We start from the raw sequence: 21,275 nt of genomic DNA, 5'->3' as shown, positions 1-21,275 counted from the left end.
TGAAAAATTTATTATGAAAAATAGATGTAAATCATCCTTTTTTTGTTTTAAAAGAAGAAATCTTGGTTTATTGCAAGTTTCATAATCACAAGGCATGTTTGTGCTCAACTTAAGGCAGTATTGTTTTAATTCTTACATAGGCATAACTTCAGAGATTGAAGTGGAGAAGCTTCCTGTTGCTTACTTAACAGAAAAGAGGTTAAAGCACCAAATAAAAGCAGGGGGGAGAAAGCAGTACCTGTGCAACAAGACTATGTGGGGAACGCAGTCAAAGACTTGGCTGCCATGATTCTAGTTTCTCCAGTAAACGTCTTACTTCCTTGTACTAAAGTATCTTACTGTTTGATTTGCTGGCCCTATACCAATTTGATATCGATAAAGCTTTATATTGTATACATTACAGAAGTTGCATAACTGTTCAAAACTAGATTTACTTTTCCTCACCTGTTTTCCCAGTACTAATGCCAGTCTGTTTTAACAGAAGTGAAATACTTTATTGCATGCCAGCACATGAGATTAGGAAATAAAAAGACATTTGTCTTTACTGCTTCCTGACGGAACATCTTCCTATATTTATAGGAGGAAAATGGAGGAATCTTTGATCTTCATCCTCAGGATGCTTTGGAAGGCCACGGTAGCAGTGGGTTGTCTCAATAACAGCGCTAAGAAAAAAGTCCTGGAGACAATGTGTGAAGTTTAAGCAAATGTCTGAGTAGTATTTGTTTCAGTAGAAATAATTCAGTTCAGGGAATATACTACCAGCCTCATTTGTACCCTAAATTCTTGCCTTCTCCAGGTGTCAAACATGCAGCAGTGAAAAGCATTTAAGATTCTTCTGCTTTTCCCTTTAACTGTCTACATTTGTTGCTTAATGGTGTTTAAGAAGTTAAAGGAAGGTTTATACGTCTTAAGCCAAAAGCAGCAAGAAGCATAAGAATTTTTCTGGCAGGAATCTGTAAGAAGTCAAAACAGGTAAAAGTAGCTTCTCTTAGGGAGATGACTGCTGATTATCCTTAATTATTTATGAAAACAGTTTTCGTGGAACACCAGGAGGCTGCTCAACTTGTGCAACAGCCACTCTCTCAGCAGGAGAAGAGCTCACTTTTGGTAACAAGGCTTAAGATGAAAGGTACTGATATGGGGTTTTTGGTGGGGGGAGGTGTTTTTGTTTTGTTTTTTTAAGATAAGTGGTTGGCAGTTACACTTGTCTCCTTTTACTGTCCAGCAACAACAGACAGGGGTGGATCTACTGGTACTTTGTGGAAAGCTTTTGAGTATTAGTTGTGTAATGTCTGTTCATGAATAGGAATGTTTGAGCTACTGAAGATACAGGGTACTTCAGTTGTTTGCAGAACAAAAGCCTGCACTGTTCCCCTGTGTTTATGCAATAGTTCTGCAGAACTATAAGGACCTTAGAAGAATATAAGCAAATTGCTACTGCATGATTGCAGTAAAAGTAAGAAATTACTGATCTCTTCTCTCACTTCACTATGACAAAAGAACAAGATTTAAACCTTCAGTAGCATAATAACCACTTTAATTATGTTTTGTCTTTTAAATGTCCAGGCAATTCAGAAAATCTAGTTCAGAGATTATTTAAAAGAGGTGTAAGCCATTCCTAGAAATGTCTTTATGTAAGTTAATCTACTTTTTATCCCCATATAAGTGCATTCAGTGACTTGTGTACTTTGCTTAAATGCGTATGCAACTTACCTTAGAACTAAAACCAGCAGCTCAAATACAGCTCAGCAATGCTGGTTCCATGGGGTGTAATTCCAACTTTTGGTTTGGTGGAAAACCAAAAGATTCCATTCCTACTCTTTCCCACTGGGATGTGCCTTCTTTCCTGCAAAATTCACAGCTCTTGAACACTTAAATCTGGGCCTTTAATACCCAACTCTGACTACCAAAAATGGGACTAAAGATTGCTGGTCTGTCTAAGCAAAGTAGTGGTATCATACATAAAAATTAACAATTAACTAGGAAGGACTGATTCAGTAATTGGGCACATCAGCCAGTGATGGCCTATAGGGAGCCTACCAAAGTTGCAGTTCCTTCAGTAATGAGAAGATAGTATGTCAGAGCTCCAACATTTTACTGGCCCAAGATGTTTCTATATTCTTGACGTCCATCCCATGCCTTAAATCAAAAATAATGTTACAATAGCAGCAGCAAGAGCTGCGGGATATAGGTAAGTCTCATAGTCACTGCTTGCCATGGGGGAATTGGAGCTTAAAGAATATATTATTTTGAAAGGGGAAGCTGCTTCCTGTAACTAAAGCTCTGTGAGCTGTACAGTCATAAATGTGTAAATGTTTGTCGCTCCCTCCCCTTTTCCTTCAGTCGTCTTTTCTGGAATTCAGGTATAGTTGAGCAGTGCAGAGGAGCCTGAAACAGGGGTGGGCTTACTCTCTACTTCTGCACACACCGTGAATGAGGAGGACAAGGCTGAGCACCCCCTAAAACTGTAAAAGCTGAAAGACCAAAAAAATCCAAACCTCTAGTTTTGAGTTAGAAGATTTATGTATATATTTATACTATGAAAGCAGTTCTTAAAGTAATAAACCTTTCTTCTTGTGCACCACCAAGGCAAACTCGGCAGTCAAGTATATTTACAGAATGGGTGTATGATTTAGTGCTTCTGTAGTATATTGGCAGTATGCAAGCCATGTCAGTTATTGACAATAAGCTTCTGTCCCATTCTTAGCCACATCTATAAAAGTTACCCCTTGCGATGTGCCCAGAAGGCAGGTGTATTTATTGTAAAGATGAAGTTGATACTGAATTATGAAATCCATACAGAGGGTGGCAGGATCAGGATTTGAGTTAGGGTATGGTGAGTGCTCTGCTTAAACACTATTGCCATGGCCCTAAAGGACTGAATGTGAAGGTTTTCTGTTAGCCTCAGTCAAAAGTCTACACTTTTTTTGTCGGTGCTTTTTTTTGTTCTTTGATGAGTGGATCATGGGAAGGAATGCAAAGGAATATCAAGATGCTAGAGGCCTTTTGTAATCTAACAGGCCTCAGGACACAGCGGGAGAAATGCTGTGGCTTTTATATACAACCTATTAAGGACTGGTATACCATCAACGATTGTCCTCCATGGCAAATTAATGGTACCCAATTAATGTGATTGAACCTGGTAGTTTGGAAAAGTACCTGGGACTAAGAATAGACCCATGGATCGGAATATCTAAACCTGAACTACTGGTGAAGATCAAAGACTGGCTACAACGGAATGGTGATACGCCATTGAAACCATTTCAGAAGGTTGACATCTTGAAGGGATATACTAGCCTGCGATTGATCTGTTTAGCAGACCAAGCAGATGTAAAAGCAACGTACCTAGACACACTTGACCTGACGATTCGAACTACAGTCAAGGAGTGGTTACATCTACCTCCAGGTACCTGTGATGCCATTCTCTATTCCAGTATGTGTGGTGGAGGTTTAGGCATCACGAGGCTCTTGGGTCTGATCCCCAGTATACGAGCTCGAAGACTGCATAGGATTGCGCAGTCTTTGGATGAACTAATAAGATCAATAGTAAAACAAGAGGGGATTGAAAAAGAATTTGAAAAATTATGGGTAACAGCAGGAGGTGATAAGAATAAAATTCCATCCATTTGAGACCTGAGTGCAATTAGGGTAACATCTGAGGAACTGGGCGATGAGGAACCAGCTTCAGAATGGGAGCTATCAGCCCCCCAAATTATTTTTCCTAAACCACGTGACTGGCAAAACCAGGAATTTATAAATTGGACCAAGTTGCAGTCCCAGGGCTGTGGTATTACCAACGCTGAGAAAGATAAAATCAGCAACAATTGGATTGAACATTATAGGGGTATCCCTCACAGAAAACTCCTCACCACACTTCAGTTAAGAGCTAACCTGTATCCCACTAGGGAATTCCTGGCAAGGGGGAGACAGGAGTCGCAAATAAAATCCTGTCAACACTGTCAAGCGGAAAACGAAATGTGTGCTTATACCATTGGGTATTGCCCCATCGTACAACGTGCTAGAATTAAAAGGCATAATCAATTACGCAAAATATTGATAAATGAAGCCCAAAAGAAGGACTGGATTGTATTCCAGGAGCCCGTATTAAAAGATGAACAAAATGAAATATACAAGCCTGATCTGGTATTTGTAAAGGGAGATCAGGCGATAGTTATTGATGTGACAATTCAGTATGAAAGTAAATTGACATCACTGGCGGATGCAGCGGCAGAAAAAGTAAAGAAATATTGCCACCTTAAAGAGCAAATTCAAGATCTAACGAATGCTAAAAATATCAAACTTAAGGGTTTCCCTGTGGGTACACGAGGAAAATGGTATTCTGGCAATTACAAAGTGTTAAAAGCATTGGGAATTTCAAGTTCCCGGCAAGAAAAGATTGCATATTATATGTCAAAGAAAGCATTATTTACTTCTGTTGATATTATGCGTATTTTTGTGAGTCAATTGAGAACTGCTGTGAGAACTTAGTATTTGATGTTCTGCTGTATTGCCATTTATATCTTTTAATAAAGTTAATGCTACCCCCCCCCCCTCCGCTACATCATTGGGGGTATAGCTGACTCATGATGTTTAGAGATAGGGAAGTCCCTGGGGTAAATTCTTGGAAGGATCAACCTTGGCACTGGAAAAGTTGGGAGAGTATTAAGGAACTCATGGTCATGTCACATCACTCTAAATTTGGACAAAAGTTTAATTGGAATTGCCAACATTTTACCAACTTGGAAATCTTATTACCGGTCTTGACATAGGTGGACAGGCCACCACTACTTAGCTTGGAAAAGAGACATGTATAATTTATATGTGTTTGTTAATTATAGCCTCAGTCAAAAGCCTACACTTTTTTTGTTGGTTTAAGATGGGCACCTGTATATGGTTTCATTCAAAATGAGTAACTACTGTAATCTCTTCATTGAATGCGTAATACTGACACGTCACTTAGAAAAGGCTTTTTCAGCAGTATGGTGTAACGTATTCCCCAAGATTTGCCGAAAAAAGCGCATTTTAAAAATCAGAATTACGGAAAACTCCTTTGTTTATTTCATTTCCATGCTTCCTTTTCTTCAGTCATCCTCAGCAAGGAAAGAGGAGTTGGCTTCCTTGATTTTTTTCTGAATTCCCCTACAAGTAAGGATCAGAGCAGCATGGTGACGTTTCAGTGTTTCCAATCGCTGACTTAGCAGCTCTGCAGCATCCACCTTTTCCTCAAAGTCCCGAAGCAGTGCCTCATTTCCAAGCAACCCGCATTTCTGCTGCAGTTTCAAATTGTTTCTCCGCAGTCTGTCTCTGGCCTGTTTTGTTTTGGTCAGAACGTCTCTCTTCTGTGACAAGACGCTCTCGATGTCCATCAGTTCAGCCTTTCTACCTTGATTTTCAGCTTCCACAAACTGTAGCTTTTCCCTGAACTGGCTGAGAACATGCACTGTGTTTGATACCTTCTTCTTGAGCTTCAGGATTTCATCACTGAGGTCGTCAATCTTTTTGCTGTGTTTCTGATTCTCTTTCTTCATGTGCTCAAAGTCCAGAAAACGTTGACCCTCTACCAGTTCTCCCTGAGCTTTCAAGATGGTTTCAAGGTTTTGGATTTCATGCTTCAGCTTGATGTTTTCCACACGGGCCTAGAGGAGTAGAAATAAAAGAAGGATTGCTCTATTTCTTTAATCCTTGCCTCGCCAGGGAAGAAGTTTAAAGTACATCATGACAAGAGCAAAGCTCCAAGGGGAGAAAAGCAAGGGACGTCTCCCGTTGCTCAATAGCGGGCGGCAGGTGTTGGGGGGGGGGGGGGGGCGAGTACCCCAGCTGTGAGGAGAGGACAGCGCCGGCCTCTTCAGAGACCTTTTCGGCCAGACCGGCGGAGCCGCAGCTGGAAGGGGGCCGGAGCCTCACCTCGCGCACTTGCCGTTCTTTGTCCCCTTCCCCGGCCTGGATGCGGGCCACCGCCGCCGCCGCCGCCTCCCTGCCGCCCAGCCGCCGGCCCAGGCTGGAGACGGCCGCCTCCTTCTTGCGGGCCTGGAAGGCGGCCCACTCGGCCCGGGCCCGGGCCTGCCGCTCCTCGCCGTCCCGCCGGCGGGCCGCCACCCGCTCCCGGCAGGCGGCGGCCGCCCGCTCCCGCTCCTCCCGCAGCTCCCGCAGCCGCAGCAGGCGCTGGGCGTACAGCTCCGGCCCGCCCGCTCCCGGCTCCGCCCGCGGCCGCCTCTCGCCCCGCCGCAGCCGCAGCAGCTCGCCCAGCCGCAGCTGCAGCCGGGCGCCGGCCCGCCGCAGCCGCTCCCGCTCGGCCGCCAGCCCGCCGTGCTGCTCCAGCAGCGCCGCCCGCTCCCGCCGCTCCTCCTCGCCCTCCTCCGCCGCCTCCCGCGCCTCGCCCGCGGGGCCGCCCGCCTCCGCCTCCCCGGCACCGCCGGCGGCTGCCGCGGCCGCCGAGGGCCCCGGGTCGGACGGCTCCGACGGCTCCTCCGGCCCCTCCGGCTCGCCGGGCCCCGGCTCCTCCGGCCCCGGCTCCTCCGGCTCGCCGGGCCCCGGCTCCTCCGGCCCCTCCAGCTCGCAGGGCTCCGGCTTCTCCGGCCCCGGCTCCTCCGGCCCGCAGGGCTCCGGCTCGCGGGACCCCGGCTCTTCCGGCCCCTCCGGCCCGCAGGGCCCCGGCTGCTGCTGCTCCGGCCCCGGCTCCTCCGGCTCGCAGGGCTCTGGCTCCTCCAGCCCCGGCTCCTCCGGCTTGCAGGGCTCCGGCGGCTCCTCAGGCCTCGGTTCCGCGGGCTCCCCGGGCCCGTCTAGCACCTCGGGCCCCGGTGACTCCCCCGGGGCACCCGGGCTCGGCTCCCCGAGCCCCGCCGGCCCCTCGGTGGGCTCCGGCTCCGGCTCCGGCCCCGCCGCCGCCTCCTCCATGGCCGGGCCGCTCCCCGCTTCCCCCGTTGCCCGGGCAACGGGACTCGGCGCCGGCGGACGGCCCGGCCCTGCCCCGCCCCTCTCCCCGTGGCGCCGGCTCGGCCGCGCCCCCTCGCCGCTGACTACCACTCAGCGGCGGGGTCGCTCCGAGTCGCCTCTCCGATTGGCCGCTGGAAATGATAGACGGATCCCGGTAGGCCAATGCTAGCCGTTCATTCCGTTTAATACCCCCCGCGCCCGGGCGCCTTGGCCCCATTGGCCGGGGGCACGAGAGGAGGGCCGAGCCCTCCGCGTCGACTGGCCGCCCGCCGCGGGGCTCCGCCCGCCGGGCGCGCTGCCATTGGCGGTGCCGGCGCGGGGGTGTGCCGGCGCGTGCGCGCAGCCTGTCGGCGGGCGGGGTAAGATGGCGGAACTGGGGAAGAAGTACTGCGTGTACTGCCTGGCCGAGGTGAGCTCCCTGCGCTTCCGCTGCACCGAGTGCGCCGACATCGAGCTCTGCCCCGACTGCTTCTCGGCGGGCGCCGAGATCGGCCCGCACCGCCGATGGCACGGCTACCAGCTCGTCGACGGCGGCCGCTTCACCCTCTGGGGCGCCGAGGCCGAGGGCGGCTGGAGCAGCCGGGAGGAGCAGCTGCTGCTGGACGCCATCGAGCAGTTCGGCTTCGGCAACTGGGTAAGGGCCGAGGGCGACGGGGCGGGCCGCCGCCGGCGGGGTCCGCGGCCCGCCGGGCAGCGGGGGAGCGGCGTCCCTCAGGCGGCGGGCGGGCGGGCCCGGTCCCCCCTTCCTCCTCCTCCTCCTCCTCCTCCCGCCGCCTGCGGCGGGCGCTCCCCCGTGCCGAGGGCCCGTCGTCCCCGCTCGGGGCGGCGGCCACGGGTGCGCGGGGCCGCCGCTGACCACCGGCCTGGGCCGCGGGGAGCCGGCGGGCCCGGCAGCAGCGGGGGAGGCGGGCGGGCCTGACAGGAGGGCCCCGGTGCCCCGCCCCGCTCGGCAGAGCCGCGTCCGTGTCCCGCGTCGCTACCCGAAGTTCCAGCCTCTGCCCCGGCCCGTTTGTGCTGGGGACCTGCTACCCTCTTCCTCGCGGTGTTTGGTCTTCTCCTTCGGCGTGTCACGGCTGTAAACTCGCTGCTTGCCTTCTGCGTCAGCGTACGAGTCAGGCTCGTTTTTAAAAAAATAGCAGTAAAAAGCATCGCCGTTTGATTCGTTAGCCGTTACCTGATTGCGTTTTGCTTCATCAAACGTAAAGAGTTGTTCACCATCTTAAAGCTTATGATGACTGTAGCTCGTTTTAGTTCTTAAAGAACTAGAAATGAGTGAATGCTGTCTGTCTGTATTTCCATACTGCTCTAAAAGTACTTCAGCAATGCAGTGTAAGTGGGCAAAATCCAAGCGATGTAGCAATCTCAGTGCTGGCTTGGGACTTAGAAAGCTTCCTGCTGGTGGTAAGCTGACTTCTTGAGAGAGCGGTGGATGCTCAGGAATCGCCATGTGGACCCGGTGTCTCGATGGTGTTCCTGTACCCAGAGGATCTGACGCAGCTTGCCTTAGTGATGTTCCTGGTGCTGTTTTCATGGCTTGCCTGCCCCTGTGCGCTTGCAAATACTTATCTGGACCCAAAAACGCAGATCTGCTTGAAGAGTTTAGGTATTGCGAGTTGGCCTTTGAGGAGCAGGGAAGAAAAAGCCATGCTCTTACCTGACTGCACGTTATGTTGGAGATGTAACGGGAATCATTTTATCACTCCTCCTTGTTTTCCGTTTAGGAGGACATGGCTGCTCACGTGGGAGCATCCCGAACGCCTCAGGAGGTGATGGAACACTATGTGAGCATGTATATCCATGGCAACCTGGGAAAAGCCTGCATCCCTGACACCATTCCGAACAGAGTAACGGATCACACGTGTCCCAGTGGCGGCCCGCTTTCTCCTAGCTTGACCACGCCGCTCCCACCGTTGGATATATCGGTGGCTGAACAGCAGCAGTTGGGATACATGCCGCTTCGGGATGACTACGAGATCGAATATGATCAAGACGCAGAGACTCTGATCAGTGGCCTTTCAGTGAACTATGACGACGATGACGTGGAAATAGAGTTAAAAAGAGCTCACGTAGACATGTACGTAAGGAAACTCAAGGAGAGGCAACGGCGGAAGAACATTGCACGAGACTATAACTTGGTACCGGCCTTTCTGGGGAAGGATAAAAAGGACAAGGAGAAAGCTCCCAAACGGAAGATCACAAAAGAAGAGAAGGAGTTGAGGCTGAAACTGAGGCCTCTGTACCAGTTCATGTCTTGTAAGGAGTTTGAAGACTTCTTTGAGAACATGCACAAGGAGAGGATACTTCGAGCAAAGATTCGGGAGCTGCAGCGGTATCGTCGAAACGGAATCACCAAAATGGAAGAGTCGGCAGAATATGAGGCAGCCAGGCATAAACGGGAAAAGAGGAAGGAGAACAAGAACATAGCTGGTTCCAAGAGAGGGAAGGAAGACGGTAAAGAAGGTGAATTTGCTGCCATTGAAAACCTGCCTGGCTTTGAACTCTTATCGGACAGGGAAAAGGTGCTCTGCAGCTCTCTAAATTTGAGTCCTGCACGTTACGTGACAGTAAAAACTATAATCATTAAAGACCATCTCCAGAAAAGACAAGGAATTCCCTCAAAGAGTCGTCTTCCCAGTTACTTAGATAAGGTACTGAAGAAAAGGATTTTAAACTTTCTAACAGAAAGTGGTTGGATATCCAGGGATGCTTCATGAAACTCAGCTGATCTGAAAAAAACACAGCAGAGGCCCATTGTAGCCTCAAGGACTCCGTTATTTTTTCCTTCCCTCCCCAGAGATACAGAAATTATGTCACTTAGAAACAAACAAAAAAAGCAAATACATAAACCCCCACAGTATTCATGATCCATGGTTCAAATAGACTTTTGCTTTGGATCATGGAAAATACTTAATTGTGAAACTTCTACGTTGGATGTCACTGCTTTTGGTACATTATTAGAATGGATTTCTTTCATGTGAACTTAAGTCCAGTAGTCCCAGAGTAGTTACTTTACTCCTTGCTACTGGACAAATGAGTATCCGTGTAATCCTTGCTTTTCTTTGAAGGTGGGAGATGGTTTCATTTGCTGGAAACTTTCTTCTCCCTTTGTTTTGTTTTTTGGTGTAATGCTGGCAGCAAAGTGAAGCTTACAAAAGTCCTGAGCTCAGGAGCACGGCGAGCAGGGATTTTTGTGACCACTGCTAAGCTTTCAGAACATTCTCCTTAGTAACTACAGCCAAGGCGCTGGGACAGCAGGGTGAGAGTTTCTGTCGAGAGTACAGCAGGGATGAGCCATGGCAGGGAATGGAAGGAAAGAAATGCGGTAGGTGAGATGCCTTCAGGTACTTGTGCTGTGGAAAGGGTTCTTGAAGAGCTACCTTCACACCCAGCTGATCTGGACATAGTTTTGACTTGAGTTTTTGCTGAAACAGACCCCACTGAAGCTTTGATGTTAACTAACTGGTAGCAAAGTTGCAGGAGTACAGGGCAGCTGTGGTGCTCTGTCCGGAGGAGGGGTCAGCACTACTGTGAGATGGCTGATTTGGGCCAGAAGTGGGGTTTGGGAAGATAGGCAGTGAGTTGTCCTGCAGTGGTTGGGAGCCCAGGCAGCAAAATCGCCGTTTCCTCTTGTTTTGGTATCTGTAACTTCTGAGCTTGTATGCGCTGAGGAGGTGTAGCTGCCTCTTCCTGAATGTGATTGGGAGGGACAGGGAAAGGGAGCGATCACCGAGATTAGTTTTTAAAAACAAAAATGAGAAGTGATGCAGATCAGGTCAAAATGCACAGCTGATGTGCTCCTAAAGTACGGAGCTGTAAATTAAGCCATTACAGGGTTCTAATTGCACATACCTTGAAACGTACCGGACTAAACATGTTGAAGTTGAAATTACTGACATGGTAGAACTGTGAATGCAGCCCACTGCAGTGAGGACAGTGCCCCTTGAGAGGTAACTCGTCACAACTCTAACGACTACAGTCTGAGCTGGATGCTTGCGACAAGCACCAGCTGGTGATGTAACACGGCGTGTAACAGAAGTGCTGATCCACAATACTGTTTCAGTAAGATCTACCAATTAAGGGAAATATGTTGAAGGAGGACTAGAAAAGGATTTTTATGCTCATTTCATCCTTAAACTCCTGTGCTGGTATTTAACCAAATGAATAAAAAATGGTGGTTGCCACATGGAAGACAGCACAGTGTTACTCATGCCTAAGCCTCTCTACTGGTCATGTCCAGAGCCGTAAGCTGTGACCGGAGGCCACTTGGGCAGGTCTTCTGGAGTGGAGGTGTGCCAAAACATGGAACTTGACTGGCTTCAGAACAAGCGCAAGCACTGGAAATGTCATCTTGGTTTGATGCTTTGGGCTGTAGTCAGTGAGGATACCACAAAATCTTCAAACAGTGTTAATTCTGCAACTTGGCAGAGGTATACTGATTAGAACTGGGTTTTAGTTAACATATCCAGCATTACCAAAATAGTGTTACCAGTGAGTTTAGAATAAAAGGGGTACAATTACAAAGCCAGCATTTCTAAGGAAGAAAAAACCAAAACTGTAGTGCCTTTTTCTTTTGAGCTTGTGATGTTACGTCCTTTCAAAAAGGTAAGGGCTATGTCCTCTCAGATGTAATACTTTGTTTGGCTTACCCGTAAGTGGCTTGTTGCGGAATACTTGAGACAAAACTGTCTCTCCTTGGCAGCAGTGGAACTAACTGCAATGTGCTGAGTAGCTTTAAGAACCATTTCCACCCTATATGCATGTACAAACAGCACACAAGTTCATAAGGTATAAACACTTAGTTATTTTCTGTGTCCTACTCCTGTGGAAAGGAAGCTCAGCCTTTCTTTCTAATATTCTAGTTATGCAATTTGGTTCTTCCTGTAACTTGTTACCTAACCGCCATAACATACCATTAATGATAGTGTTCTGGAGCCTCAACTCTGCATGTAGCTGGGAGGTTAAAAGAATTGGGTTGTTTGGTTTTTCTTTTAATTTTTTTTTTTTTCAAATCTGTGATTTTTATATTTCCACACTGTTGGCACATTTAAGTCTAACTGAAGCAATAGTTGAAAGCCCATTTGAACAATAACTTAAAAAAAAAACCAATTTAGGCACCAATGAGTCATTTACATGTTGAAGTGAATTCTGCATTTACACTTCGTAGTTTCTCAATTCCTCAGCCCCGCCAAAATGTTTCTTTGGTGCTAGACATAACTTATTGAACATCAAAATGAATGTAAAATAAAGTATTTTTAATGTATGAAATATGGATATCAATATTTATTTTATACTTGCAAGCAAATTCAAGGTGGTAAATGTTTGCTTTAGCAAATACTAGTCCCTTGGAAAGGGCTTCCCTAGAAGCAATGTCTCATTGTCAGCTATGCTTTTAATTTTAAAGGTGACTTGCACTAGAGGATGCTGCTGTTCCATATTTTCACATGGAACTGATTTAGTCTAAGCATTCCTTTGTTATGAGCTGCTGTTTTGTGTTTGTTTGTTTGTTTGTTTTTAAGTTGAGATGCAGTTATGTTAATCCAGCAACTTACTAGAGCTACGCTGCTTCTCTTCCGTGGTGAAGGGGCTGAGAAAAAACATAGGAAAGCGCTCTTCAACTTGTATCTTGTGTTGATCTGGAAGTGATTCCTGTACTGTACAAATAACCTAGCCTTCATGTTGCTAATGAAAAGGTGTTTTATATGCTTAATGCTCTTGACTTTTCTAATTAAAGATATTACTAATTATAGTATCTGTCCTAACAGCATTGATGTAAGCCTATGAAAAAGTGACACTCCATAAGCTGTTCAAAATACTGATCTTCTGCTACTGATTAGAGGCAACAATACGTCTGTTTTAATGCTGTATGTTTACTTCAATCAGTCCAGTCCCAGTGATGTTTTACAGTAATATTTGCTCACTAGGTAACAAGGGAGCATTAATCCCCATTCTGTGTGTACTACCCAGTGCAGAAGGGCTTGTTACAGAGTATTCTGGATGCAGACCCTCCTGCCCTGTGTTCCATTGCAGTCCCAGCAAGCATTAAGAACAGCATTAGTAGGTTTGCACGAGTCTTTGACCATCAACTGCCTTGTAAATCACAAACTAAGCACTGCCATTATTCTCTTGTGCAGCGGCTGCATCAAACTTCTTTGCAACTGTAACGGACTTCACTAGCCTTTCAGTTTACTATCTCTTCTTGCAAAAGGTTTTTGCATGTGCCCCAGTTGCTCTTAAGTGATGACACATTAAATACTGTGAAGGAAGGTACCTGGTGAGTATATGTTCAGCTCATCAGCTTCTTCCTTAAAGGGAATGTTGCACTCATTTGAATTGTGTACTGGTGTAGCTGTGCCAGACACGCAAATGCCTGTGCTGAAATCATGTAAAGCCTAACTGATGTTGTGCACACTCAGCATTTTGCTAGGTTTTTGCATTGTATATTGGTAAATAAACTTGTATTAAAGTTTCTTTCCATTATTGATTTAATGGTAATGTAGCTCGTGTAATGAGGAAAATGGCTGAAGTCTTTGGAATAACAAATGAAGATGCATTTTAGCTAAAGGATGGGTGGAGAAGTGGTCTTTATGAAATAGCTAAACCAGACGTACTGGTGGTAGCTTTGTTGGCTGCTCTTACGCTTAGATTTCAGAACCACCTCCCTCTCTTTTTTGATTTCTTCATTACTTCTTCTGTCATATGGCAGAGCGCAGAGGTGGTTTGAGCTCTCAATGTAAGACCGAAGCTCTCCATGCTGAAAGCCTCTCTGAAAGGGCAGGCCAAGAAAAAGGAACTGCTTAAATGAGATGAGATAGATACTCAGTTATCAGCTTTAAAGATACTAGTTTGAGTCTTGTGCTGAACATTTAACAGTAACTTGTGTTTTAAGAACACCCTGAATGAAGTAATGTAGTCCAAAAAAGACACTTTGTTTGAGGCATTGGGAAGCTCATTAACAAAATCTTCATCTGCTAGAGAAGAAGCCGTCCCTTTGTTTTAATTGCCCTGCTGGAGAAACTTCTATACTAATGAAATTGTTAGTTTTAGTTTAGATCCAGAGGGGTTGGAAGCAGGCAGAACAACAGATGACAGTTCTTAAAAAGCTATATAAATCAACCCTGGTCCCCTTTACAGCATATCAGTTGAGGATGGGTTCCAATCAAAGTGCAACTCAATCCAACTTTGCACAGCTACAGCATGCTCTAACTCACTCAGATGGAAGTTCCTTCCAAATTCAACTTAAGTATATGGAATCCCCCTTTTTTCTGTACTTTTACACTCAATCTTTGCATTTTGATCCCTGTACTTGATTAGTTTAAAAAAATTAACACTGTTGTTGTCTTCTCACACACACCAAAAACTATTCTGCCTCTCCTGCCCAGTCAAAGCATTGATTTTCTTTCTTGGAGTTAAGAAAGAATGAACGAATCCTTAAACATGACTAACCCCCAAACAGTAGTATGCATTTAGGTTGTTCTAGTTAACTGTCTGATTCCCATGAGGCAAACCAGTAGTGGGAAGAAAATAACCACTTCTCACCATGAGTAGTAGGTCTAGTGTTCAGTAAGCTTTTGGCAACACTGCATCTGAACCAAAAAAAAATAATCAATACTTGAGCTTAAGGTAAGAAGCTCCTTAATACCAAGACAACCAGAAACAAGGGTGAGAAATTCAGAACTACTTACTGTTTACCAGTTGCTAATAACATGCATAAGTTTGAAGTTTCTGTCCTGTGTGTTAAATGTATGGGCTGTGAGGATACAAGAGGACAGATGCTTTGTCAGTTGTGTAATTTGACAAGTTCCATCCAGTCCTATCCAGGTGACCAGACAAATGTAGGACAAAGCATTCAGTTAATCATGTACTGTATTTTAGCCTGACTCTGCAGGATTGGGAGCAGCAGGTGGAGTTACATGGCAAGAGCTGCCTATGGGAAAAGTTCTGTTGCAACTTAAGAGCCAACCTGAGTAAATGCAAGAAATGAAGATGAAACTAAGTTCACATTCTTGTTTAAACCACTTACTTACTTACATGCAATTATGTATGTAATTCTAAAAGACAGTATATATATATATATATATATACACCAAACTCTCAGCTACTCACTTCTTTGGGTATTCGGGCTTTCAGCAGGGTTGTAACTACAGTTTGCATAACAAACTGATTGTAAAGCTTGGAAGTTACAAGACTATCAAAATTGTTTAAACCAATTTATACAATATTAAATTAAAAATCCAGAGATAGGATAAATTCCATTGGTTCTTCAATGCCATACAAGTATTAGATGGTTTTCTTGAGTCAATGTTACTACAGAACAAAAAGGGTTGAACAATTACAAAAGATGTCTACTCTTCATTGCCTTTTATTTACAGGTCAGAATTCACAAAGGTTTCAATTTCAGTTGTTGAGAGAGATTATTTCTGAATAGACAAAAAAGGGCATCTATCACATCAATGTGTAAAAGCTGATGGACGCTTGCAGGAAACGGGTTATTGTGCTACTTCACCCACTTCTGCAATGTTAGATTCTACAAAACAAAGGAAGTGTTTGAACCACTATTTGCATTTTCAATGTACACACAGTGATAAACGTGAGATCGTAAAATTCTTGTGAGCATTTTGTTCCTTTCAATTTAATGCACCTTCGGTAGCAACAGTTGTAGAAAATGCTATCTAACCTAAAGCATTAGAGGCCTTAATGGCTCTTGTATTTCACACTTCAGAAGAGAGCTTACGGAACAGTGATGTTGAAGGCCACTAAGCTGGAGAATTTCATCAGTTGCTTCATTTTCACTGAGAGAATTCAACCAATTCATTTAAACCCCTCAGGGGGCAGAGGAATGAGGAAAGCATGGGGTAAGAGAAAAACCATCAAGCTGTTTAATAGTTGTATGGCATTTTAAACTCTCAGATTAAGCAGCTAAGCGTCTTTCACAACACCCACCAAGGCAGGCCGCAGTGTACGCCCATGCAGCTTATAGCCAATCTTGGATACTAATGCAATAGTGCCAGGCTCCTTCCCTTCCATGGGAGCATGGAACAATGCTTCATGTTCATAGGGATCGAACTTGGCTCCAACAGGATCCAGTCTGAGCAGGCCATGTTTTTTAAACACCTTTTGAATCTGTAGTTCTGTCATAACAAGACCTTCATATAAGCTCTTCAAGTGAGGATTTTCATCCTTAATTTCTTCTTTTGGAACACTTTCTGTTGCTTTCTCCAGAATGTCTGCAACTTCTAGTAAGTCCTTACAGAAGCTCTGAATCCCTAAAAAGAAATAAAAGAGAAGGGAATGGGATTAGTCCACTGAGGGAAGCAAGCATTAAAAAACAAACAAACAAACAAAACAAAACACAACCCCAAAACCTACAGCAATAATCTGTACTCTTTTACATTTTTAACGAGGTATATGATACTGTAAACATTTGGGGTAAAATGTCCTTTCCAATTTTACTTTATAATCCAGAACTATTACAGAGACCTTGAAATCCAGATGACCTCCTCTAGTTCTGTGGAAGAGCTAAAAAAGAGCTAAAGCTATGCTGATGACCTGACATTAACAGTTAAAATTCTAACTGAAGTTACCAAAACTTTCAGATGGCTTAATGTAATTTCCTCATGTCTCTCATCCTGGGATTCACCTAAAGTTCAAAGCATTATGTTGCCCTATTCCTACCCTTTAATCTGATGTGCTAAAAATATTTACGGAAGAAAAAGCATGTAGTCAGACTGATAAGGAGTCCAAGAGATGAACAGGGATTCTTCCTTGAATGAAAAGAACTCGCACCTCTCCCTTGCACTACAAACCACTTTTACAGAGTCAGAAGCTGTGCCTTGTAAAGACCAAGCAATTCCTAAGCTAACGATAGTATGTATCCTGAAGCTGTTCTCTGGCTCACACTAAAAGAATCCGGACTAATCTCACTTATGGCAAACTGTCTCTAGAAATAATGAAAAATCAAAATGATTCAGTAGAGTAACACATTTCTATGTAGAGGTAAACCAATGACAAACTGCACTGCATTTTGGGAGCCTTTTTTTTTTTTTTTTTTTTTTCCCCCACAGCCAGCCTTTTTAATTCTAGCTCACATTTTAGAAGTTGTTTTTTTCCTTACCAAGAAGCAATATGCGCATTACCAGAGGACAAGTCCTCGGTTTAAACAAAAAAACACCTATGGAAGCACCTTGCAAAATCTACAGGGATCAGGTAGCTCTCAGGAAAGGGTCACTTTAACAACTGCACACCTCTGTAGAGACTCGAGCTCTTTATAGAACAGTAACTAACAGTGTCCAAGTAGTTCCAAAAATATGAACAAATGAATGAAGGTTTTAAATTAAAACTAAAACTGTGGTTAGGGCTGAAGTGTCCCAAACATAGATTAACCAGTTGTCTAGTGATCTGGATCAAACCAAATAACCAAACTCTTCAGAAGGTGGTTTGGGGTTTTTTTTTTTGGTGTAACTTATCTCTGCAAGTATCTGTGACTGCATCTCCGTGAATTTATGCAAGTCTCATTAATGAGTTTCTCTTCCTTCAACAGAAAAAGCAGTCATATACAAATGATAAAACTTAAAATCATGCAGATTATCTATAATTTAGTTTTCAGGAGAAATTGTATTTTAATATTTATTTCTATTGTAGCACCTCCGAGGTCAGACATGACTCAAAGTCCTTCTGCACTAAGTAGTGTATTAGTGAAACAATGCTTATTGAAAATCAACTTCAGGATGAAGCATTCAAACATCCATGAAAAGGTACAAGAATAGTATCTAACTGAGAAATGCTTTTTCTTACAGTACACATTAACTGAAGACCCTGTATTCAGAAATTAAAACTTCTATATTCAGAATTAAACTATACAGCTGTGGATAGTGTGTGGCAAAAAAGGTTAACTCATTTTTCAAGCCAGAGTGACAGTCAAACACTAAGATGATAGAGCACTCCTCTGCTGCAGTATTTGCATACAATTTCTGTTTTACAGATTTGTGTTTGAACTGTCAAAAAGCTAAATCAGATGTCAGTAGCCTGGCTCTTGAAGAAAGATGTGTTTCTAGCACGCTTCAAAGTGAGGAACTGTTCGAACCTCTCTGCCTCAAATACATTTTTTAACCAACTAGTCAGAATCACTGGGAAGGACAACTTGTCAAAACCGTGAGCCAGTTAGCTCAATTTTCCAGGCTTTGCATTTCCTGGGTTTTATGAGTACACACAAAAGGAGCCTCCACTGACCGTATAACTTTGCCTCTTCTACCAGTTTCTGGCTTCTTTGCCTCACATTTTCTGCATCTGCCAAGGCACGCTTGTACTTGTCCTAAAGAAGAAAAACCAGTAACAGAAGATATTTCATTCCTGGTGGTTGGGTAGTTGACAATAATTCAAAACAGCATATTCAGTATAAAACAGCATTTTAAACAGTTACATTGCCTAAACACACCATCTGAAGACAACATGTGAATTATCACAGCATCCTTCCTACCAAGGCAGGTGTTTGCTTCACTTTACTGCAGCCAGAAGTGAGGAAAAGGAAATAAGATGGGTTTCCAGACTCTCAGTATTTGTCAACAGATTACCTGGAAGAAATTTTTAACTCTATGTATATATCAAGTTTTCATAATATCAAAGATTTCTGCTTTTTCTGATGTATGTTCACAGAAAGCCTTCATCAGTCATAAGGTATTCTGACACTACGGCAAACGAGATTCAACCCAGCCGTGACTTTCAAACCATCTCTTCCCTCTCCATACGTACCACAGAGGGTCCTCCAGTTTTTTCAGACTTCACGAACTATGAAGTCTAACTCCTCTGTTGTTCAGGTTAAGTTTTGGTCTATTCCTAGCAATACGGCCATCTAGCAGCAGATGTGCTAAGAATGAAATTCAATAAACTTAGGCACTTGAGGTTGAGTGCTTCACCACCAACCCAGAACTCCATGTTGGCCTTCCGCTCTGAATATGCTTGACCTTCACATGTTAGTGAAGAATCTCAAAACAGAATGAAAATAGCCAACGAGTGGACTGAAGAGCCACATTAGGTAGCCAATAGTAAATGCTGTCAACAGAGATGTTAAGTGACACCTCAGCTTTGTTCTTCAGTGCTTTAGGAAAGGCAACAGAAAGGAAACTCAATCCACTTATGATCCATAGGTGCTGCTTCTATAGAAGGTTTGAAGGGCTCTCCAAGAGAGGTTGGAAACTTCCTAAGGATGTAATAAGTACAGTATTATATAAAAGCTAAGCATCGTTAACCCCGACCTTTGAAAAGTCAGCAGCTGTTTTCAGAAAGCCTACCTACTCTTAGCACACACAAATACACACATCAAAGACACACTCAAACCCTTCCATGGGCTTCCAAAAATTATTTCTCCACTGAGCAAAACCTAAGTGAACTGAAGCCAGCAAAACTCAGTAACAAATGTTCAGGCTGAACAAGGTTCAATTCCATCCACAAATCAGAAAGAAACTATCCAAAATTTTAATTTTGGACCAGGGATGCATCTCGGGTCTTGTAGTACATCTACTCTTAAGTTTAAAGAAATTATTGAATTGTAGGTTTTTATTCAACAACTAAACAGTAGTCACACAACTGTATCCAGATTGTGCACCGAGAACCCGTAATGAACGCTCTTAGGTATGTGGTTTGTAAGGTATGCAACCTGATGACCAAAAGACACTTACAGTGACTTCTTTTAGTTGTTCTTCCAGTTTGGCCTTTTCTTCAGTTAAAATTTTTTCAGCAGAGCTGGGTTCAACCTTCTGCTCATTTTGGCTCTGACTCTGGTCCTCTTCCAAGTTCTGGCCAGTATTTTTCTGTTGTGTTGCTACACAAAGCAGTCGCGGAGAAGTCCTAAGGCAAAAACATGTGGACAATATTCATCAGTTGCTTACTTTGTAAGATATTAGCCTTTTCTGGACATAGTGGACACTTTATTTGACACATCGATGTCTACAAAAGTCTCACATTAAAGCACAAATTAATACAACAATTCTAGGTCTATGAAAACTGTTTGCAGAACGTTTCATCAGAAGTAACTGAACTTAGCCCATCTAAATGGTTGCAAAAAATAACTTTGCTGCAAGATTCCAACTGCTGGGCAGCAGCTTCTAAGTGTCCATTATATTGTGTTTATAAAATTGCAGCACTTTTACGGGGAATATGAGCTCATTCTCAGCACCGTACTCCATCAGGAAGCAAATACAGTTTACGTGATGCAATCACCTGCAACAGTCTCCCAGAAAACATACCAGCAAGAACAGCGGTTTGCCGCTGACTGCTAGCGAGCAACAGAAAAGCGCCTTCTGTGTCACTGCTGTATCCATCGCAAATATCACATCAAGAAGGGCCCAGCCTCCATGAAGACGACTATTTATCCCTTCCTAACGCTTCTTGGGCTGAACTAGCCGAGCAACCTGAGCAAACCGGTTCGCGAACGAGGCGGGTGGATCGGTGCCGCAATGACAAAAGGCCTCGGATCCCTGCAGGCCACATCAGGACTTCAGGCCTGGAGGCCTTCGGGCTCAGGACAGGGCCAGGAGGGCCCCGCCACGCCTGGCCGGGCCCCTCTCCCGGGGGAGGGTAAGGGAAGCCAGCAAAGGGCAGCGGGGGGTGGGGGGCCGGCACCAGCCCGCCCCGGCCGTAGGAAGGGGCTCCCCGGCGCAGAGCCCGAGGGCCGGGGCTCGGCAGGTGGAGCACCCCGGCGCGGCGGCGCTGGGCCCCGCTCTCCTTCTGGCCCGGCCCGGGCGGGCGGTGGCGAGGCGGTGAGCGCGGACCCGGACGCGGACCTGTCCCGAGGCGCCCGATCCAGGCCGGGCGGCGCGGCGCGACCCTCACCTCAGGGAGAAGCTCAGCAGCGGGTACCGCGGGCGCAGCGCGGCCCGCACGCACTGGGCCACCGCCGCCATAGCGCCTTCCTGCCCACCGACAGCCTCAGCCCGCCCCTCCGGGCCTCCGCGAGACCGCCGCCAATCAGCGAGCGGGCACGCTAAGAGTGACGCGGCCGACGACCAATCCGCAGGGCGGATGCACGCCTCAGGCCAAACAGGCGAGGTGGGGGATGGAGCCTACAGCTCTTCCGGGGCGCTGCGGAGCGCTCCCGTGAGGAGCTCTCTCCTCGCCTCCCCCTCGTGGCGGAAGCTGACGCGTGGGTGGGCGTGGCCGCGGGCGAGGCGGGGGAGGGGGCGGTGCTCGCGCCGGGGGGGGGGCCATTTTGTGTTGTGAGGGAGCGGGCGAGACAGGATCTGCTCGGGTGCTCGCCGCCCTTCTGCGGGGTGTTAAGACGTAATGTCGGGAACGAGAGCCTGCGGGAGTTAGCAGGGCACTGGCTAACGTCAGGGGTTGGTATGTCCCTG

The 21,275-nt window shown here is 45.8% G+C and overlaps 3 protein-coding genes across 4 annotated transcripts; 1 reads left to right on the top strand and 2 right to left on the bottom strand.

Annotated features, from left to right (window-relative positions):
• Positions 1–5,035: 5,035 nt before the first annotated feature.
• On the bottom strand, positions 5,036–6,894 carry CCDC96 (coiled-coil domain containing 96). The gene is made up of 2 exons (XM_030008435.1): positions 5,905–6,894; positions 5,036–5,636 (listed from the first exon to the last, which is right to left on the bottom strand). Exons 1-2 carry the CDS (start codon positions 6,892–6,894, stop codon positions 5,082–5,084), a joined length of 1,545 nt encoding a protein of 514 aa, XP_029864295.1. The 3' UTR covers positions 5,036–5,081.
• A 370-nt stretch (positions 6,895–7,264) lies between these two features.
• On the top strand, positions 7,265–13,401 carry TADA2B (transcriptional adaptor 2B). 2 transcript variants are annotated; one of them, XR_003922624.2, is made up of 3 exons: positions 7,265–7,567; positions 8,655–11,164; positions 11,205–13,401. XR_003922624.2 is itself a non-coding variant. In XM_030008392.2 (2 exons), the coding sequence occupies exons 1-2, from the start codon at positions 7,298–7,300 to the stop codon at positions 9,645–9,647; spliced, it is 1,263 nt and encodes a 420-aa protein (XP_029864252.1). In that variant the 5' UTR covers positions 7,265–7,297; the 3' UTR covers positions 9,648–13,401. The 2 variants fall into 2 exon arrangements, 1 of the variants encoding a protein (XP_029864252.1); XM_030008392.2 differs by having other exon boundaries at positions 8,655–13,401.
• Positions 13,402–14,778: 1,377 nt separating this feature from the next.
• On the bottom strand, positions 14,779–20,887 carry GRPEL1 (GrpE like 1, mitochondrial). The gene is made up of 4 exons (XM_030008405.1): positions 20,758–20,887; positions 19,605–19,773; positions 18,160–18,241; positions 14,779–16,196 (listed from the first exon to the last, which is right to left on the bottom strand). The coding sequence occupies exons 1-4, from the start codon at positions 20,826–20,828 to the stop codon at positions 15,850–15,852; spliced, it is 669 nt and encodes a 222-aa protein (XP_029864265.1). The 5' UTR covers positions 20,829–20,887; the 3' UTR covers positions 14,779–15,849.
• Between the last annotated feature and the right edge of the window lie 388 nt (positions 20,888–21,275).

Source organism: Aquila chrysaetos, chromosome 1 (genome assembly GCF_900496995.4).
Source record: "Aquila chrysaetos chrysaetos chromosome 1, bAquChr1.4, whole genome shotgun sequence".
In the NCBI taxonomy this organism is placed as follows: Eukaryota; Metazoa; Chordata; class Aves; order Accipitriformes; family Accipitridae; genus Aquila; species Aquila chrysaetos.
This window is presented reverse-complemented; position numbering and strand designations above follow the sequence as displayed.

Coding starts and splice junctions, on each gene's coding strand:
- CCDC96 (XM_030008435.1), bottom strand. CDS start 6,894: ATGGAGGAGGCGGCGGCGGGGCCGGAGCCGGAGCCGGAGCCCACCGAG. Junction 5,637..5,904: donor AAGAACGGCAAGTGCGCGAG/GTGAGGCTCCGG, acceptor CTACTCCTCTAG/GCCCGTGTGGAAAACATCAA.
- TADA2B (XM_030008392.2), top strand. CDS start 7,298: ATGGCGGAACTGGGGAAGAAGTACTGCGTGTACTGCCTGGCCGAGGTG. Junction 7,568..8,654: donor AGTTCGGCTTCGGCAACTGG/GTAAGGGCCGAG, acceptor TTTTCCGTTTAG/GAGGACATGGCTGCTCACGT.
- GRPEL1 (XM_030008405.1), bottom strand. CDS start 20,828: ATGGCGGCGGTGGCCCAGTGCGTGCGGGCCGCGCTGCGCCCGCGGTAC. Junction 18,242..19,604: donor AACAACTAAAAGAAGTCACT/GTAAGTGTCTTT, acceptor TTTCTTCTTTAG/GACAAGTACAAGCGTGCCTT. Junction 16,197..18,159: donor AGAAGAGGCAAAGTTATACG/GTCAGTGGAGGC, acceptor ATTTCTTTTTAG/GGATTCAGAGCTTCTGTAAG.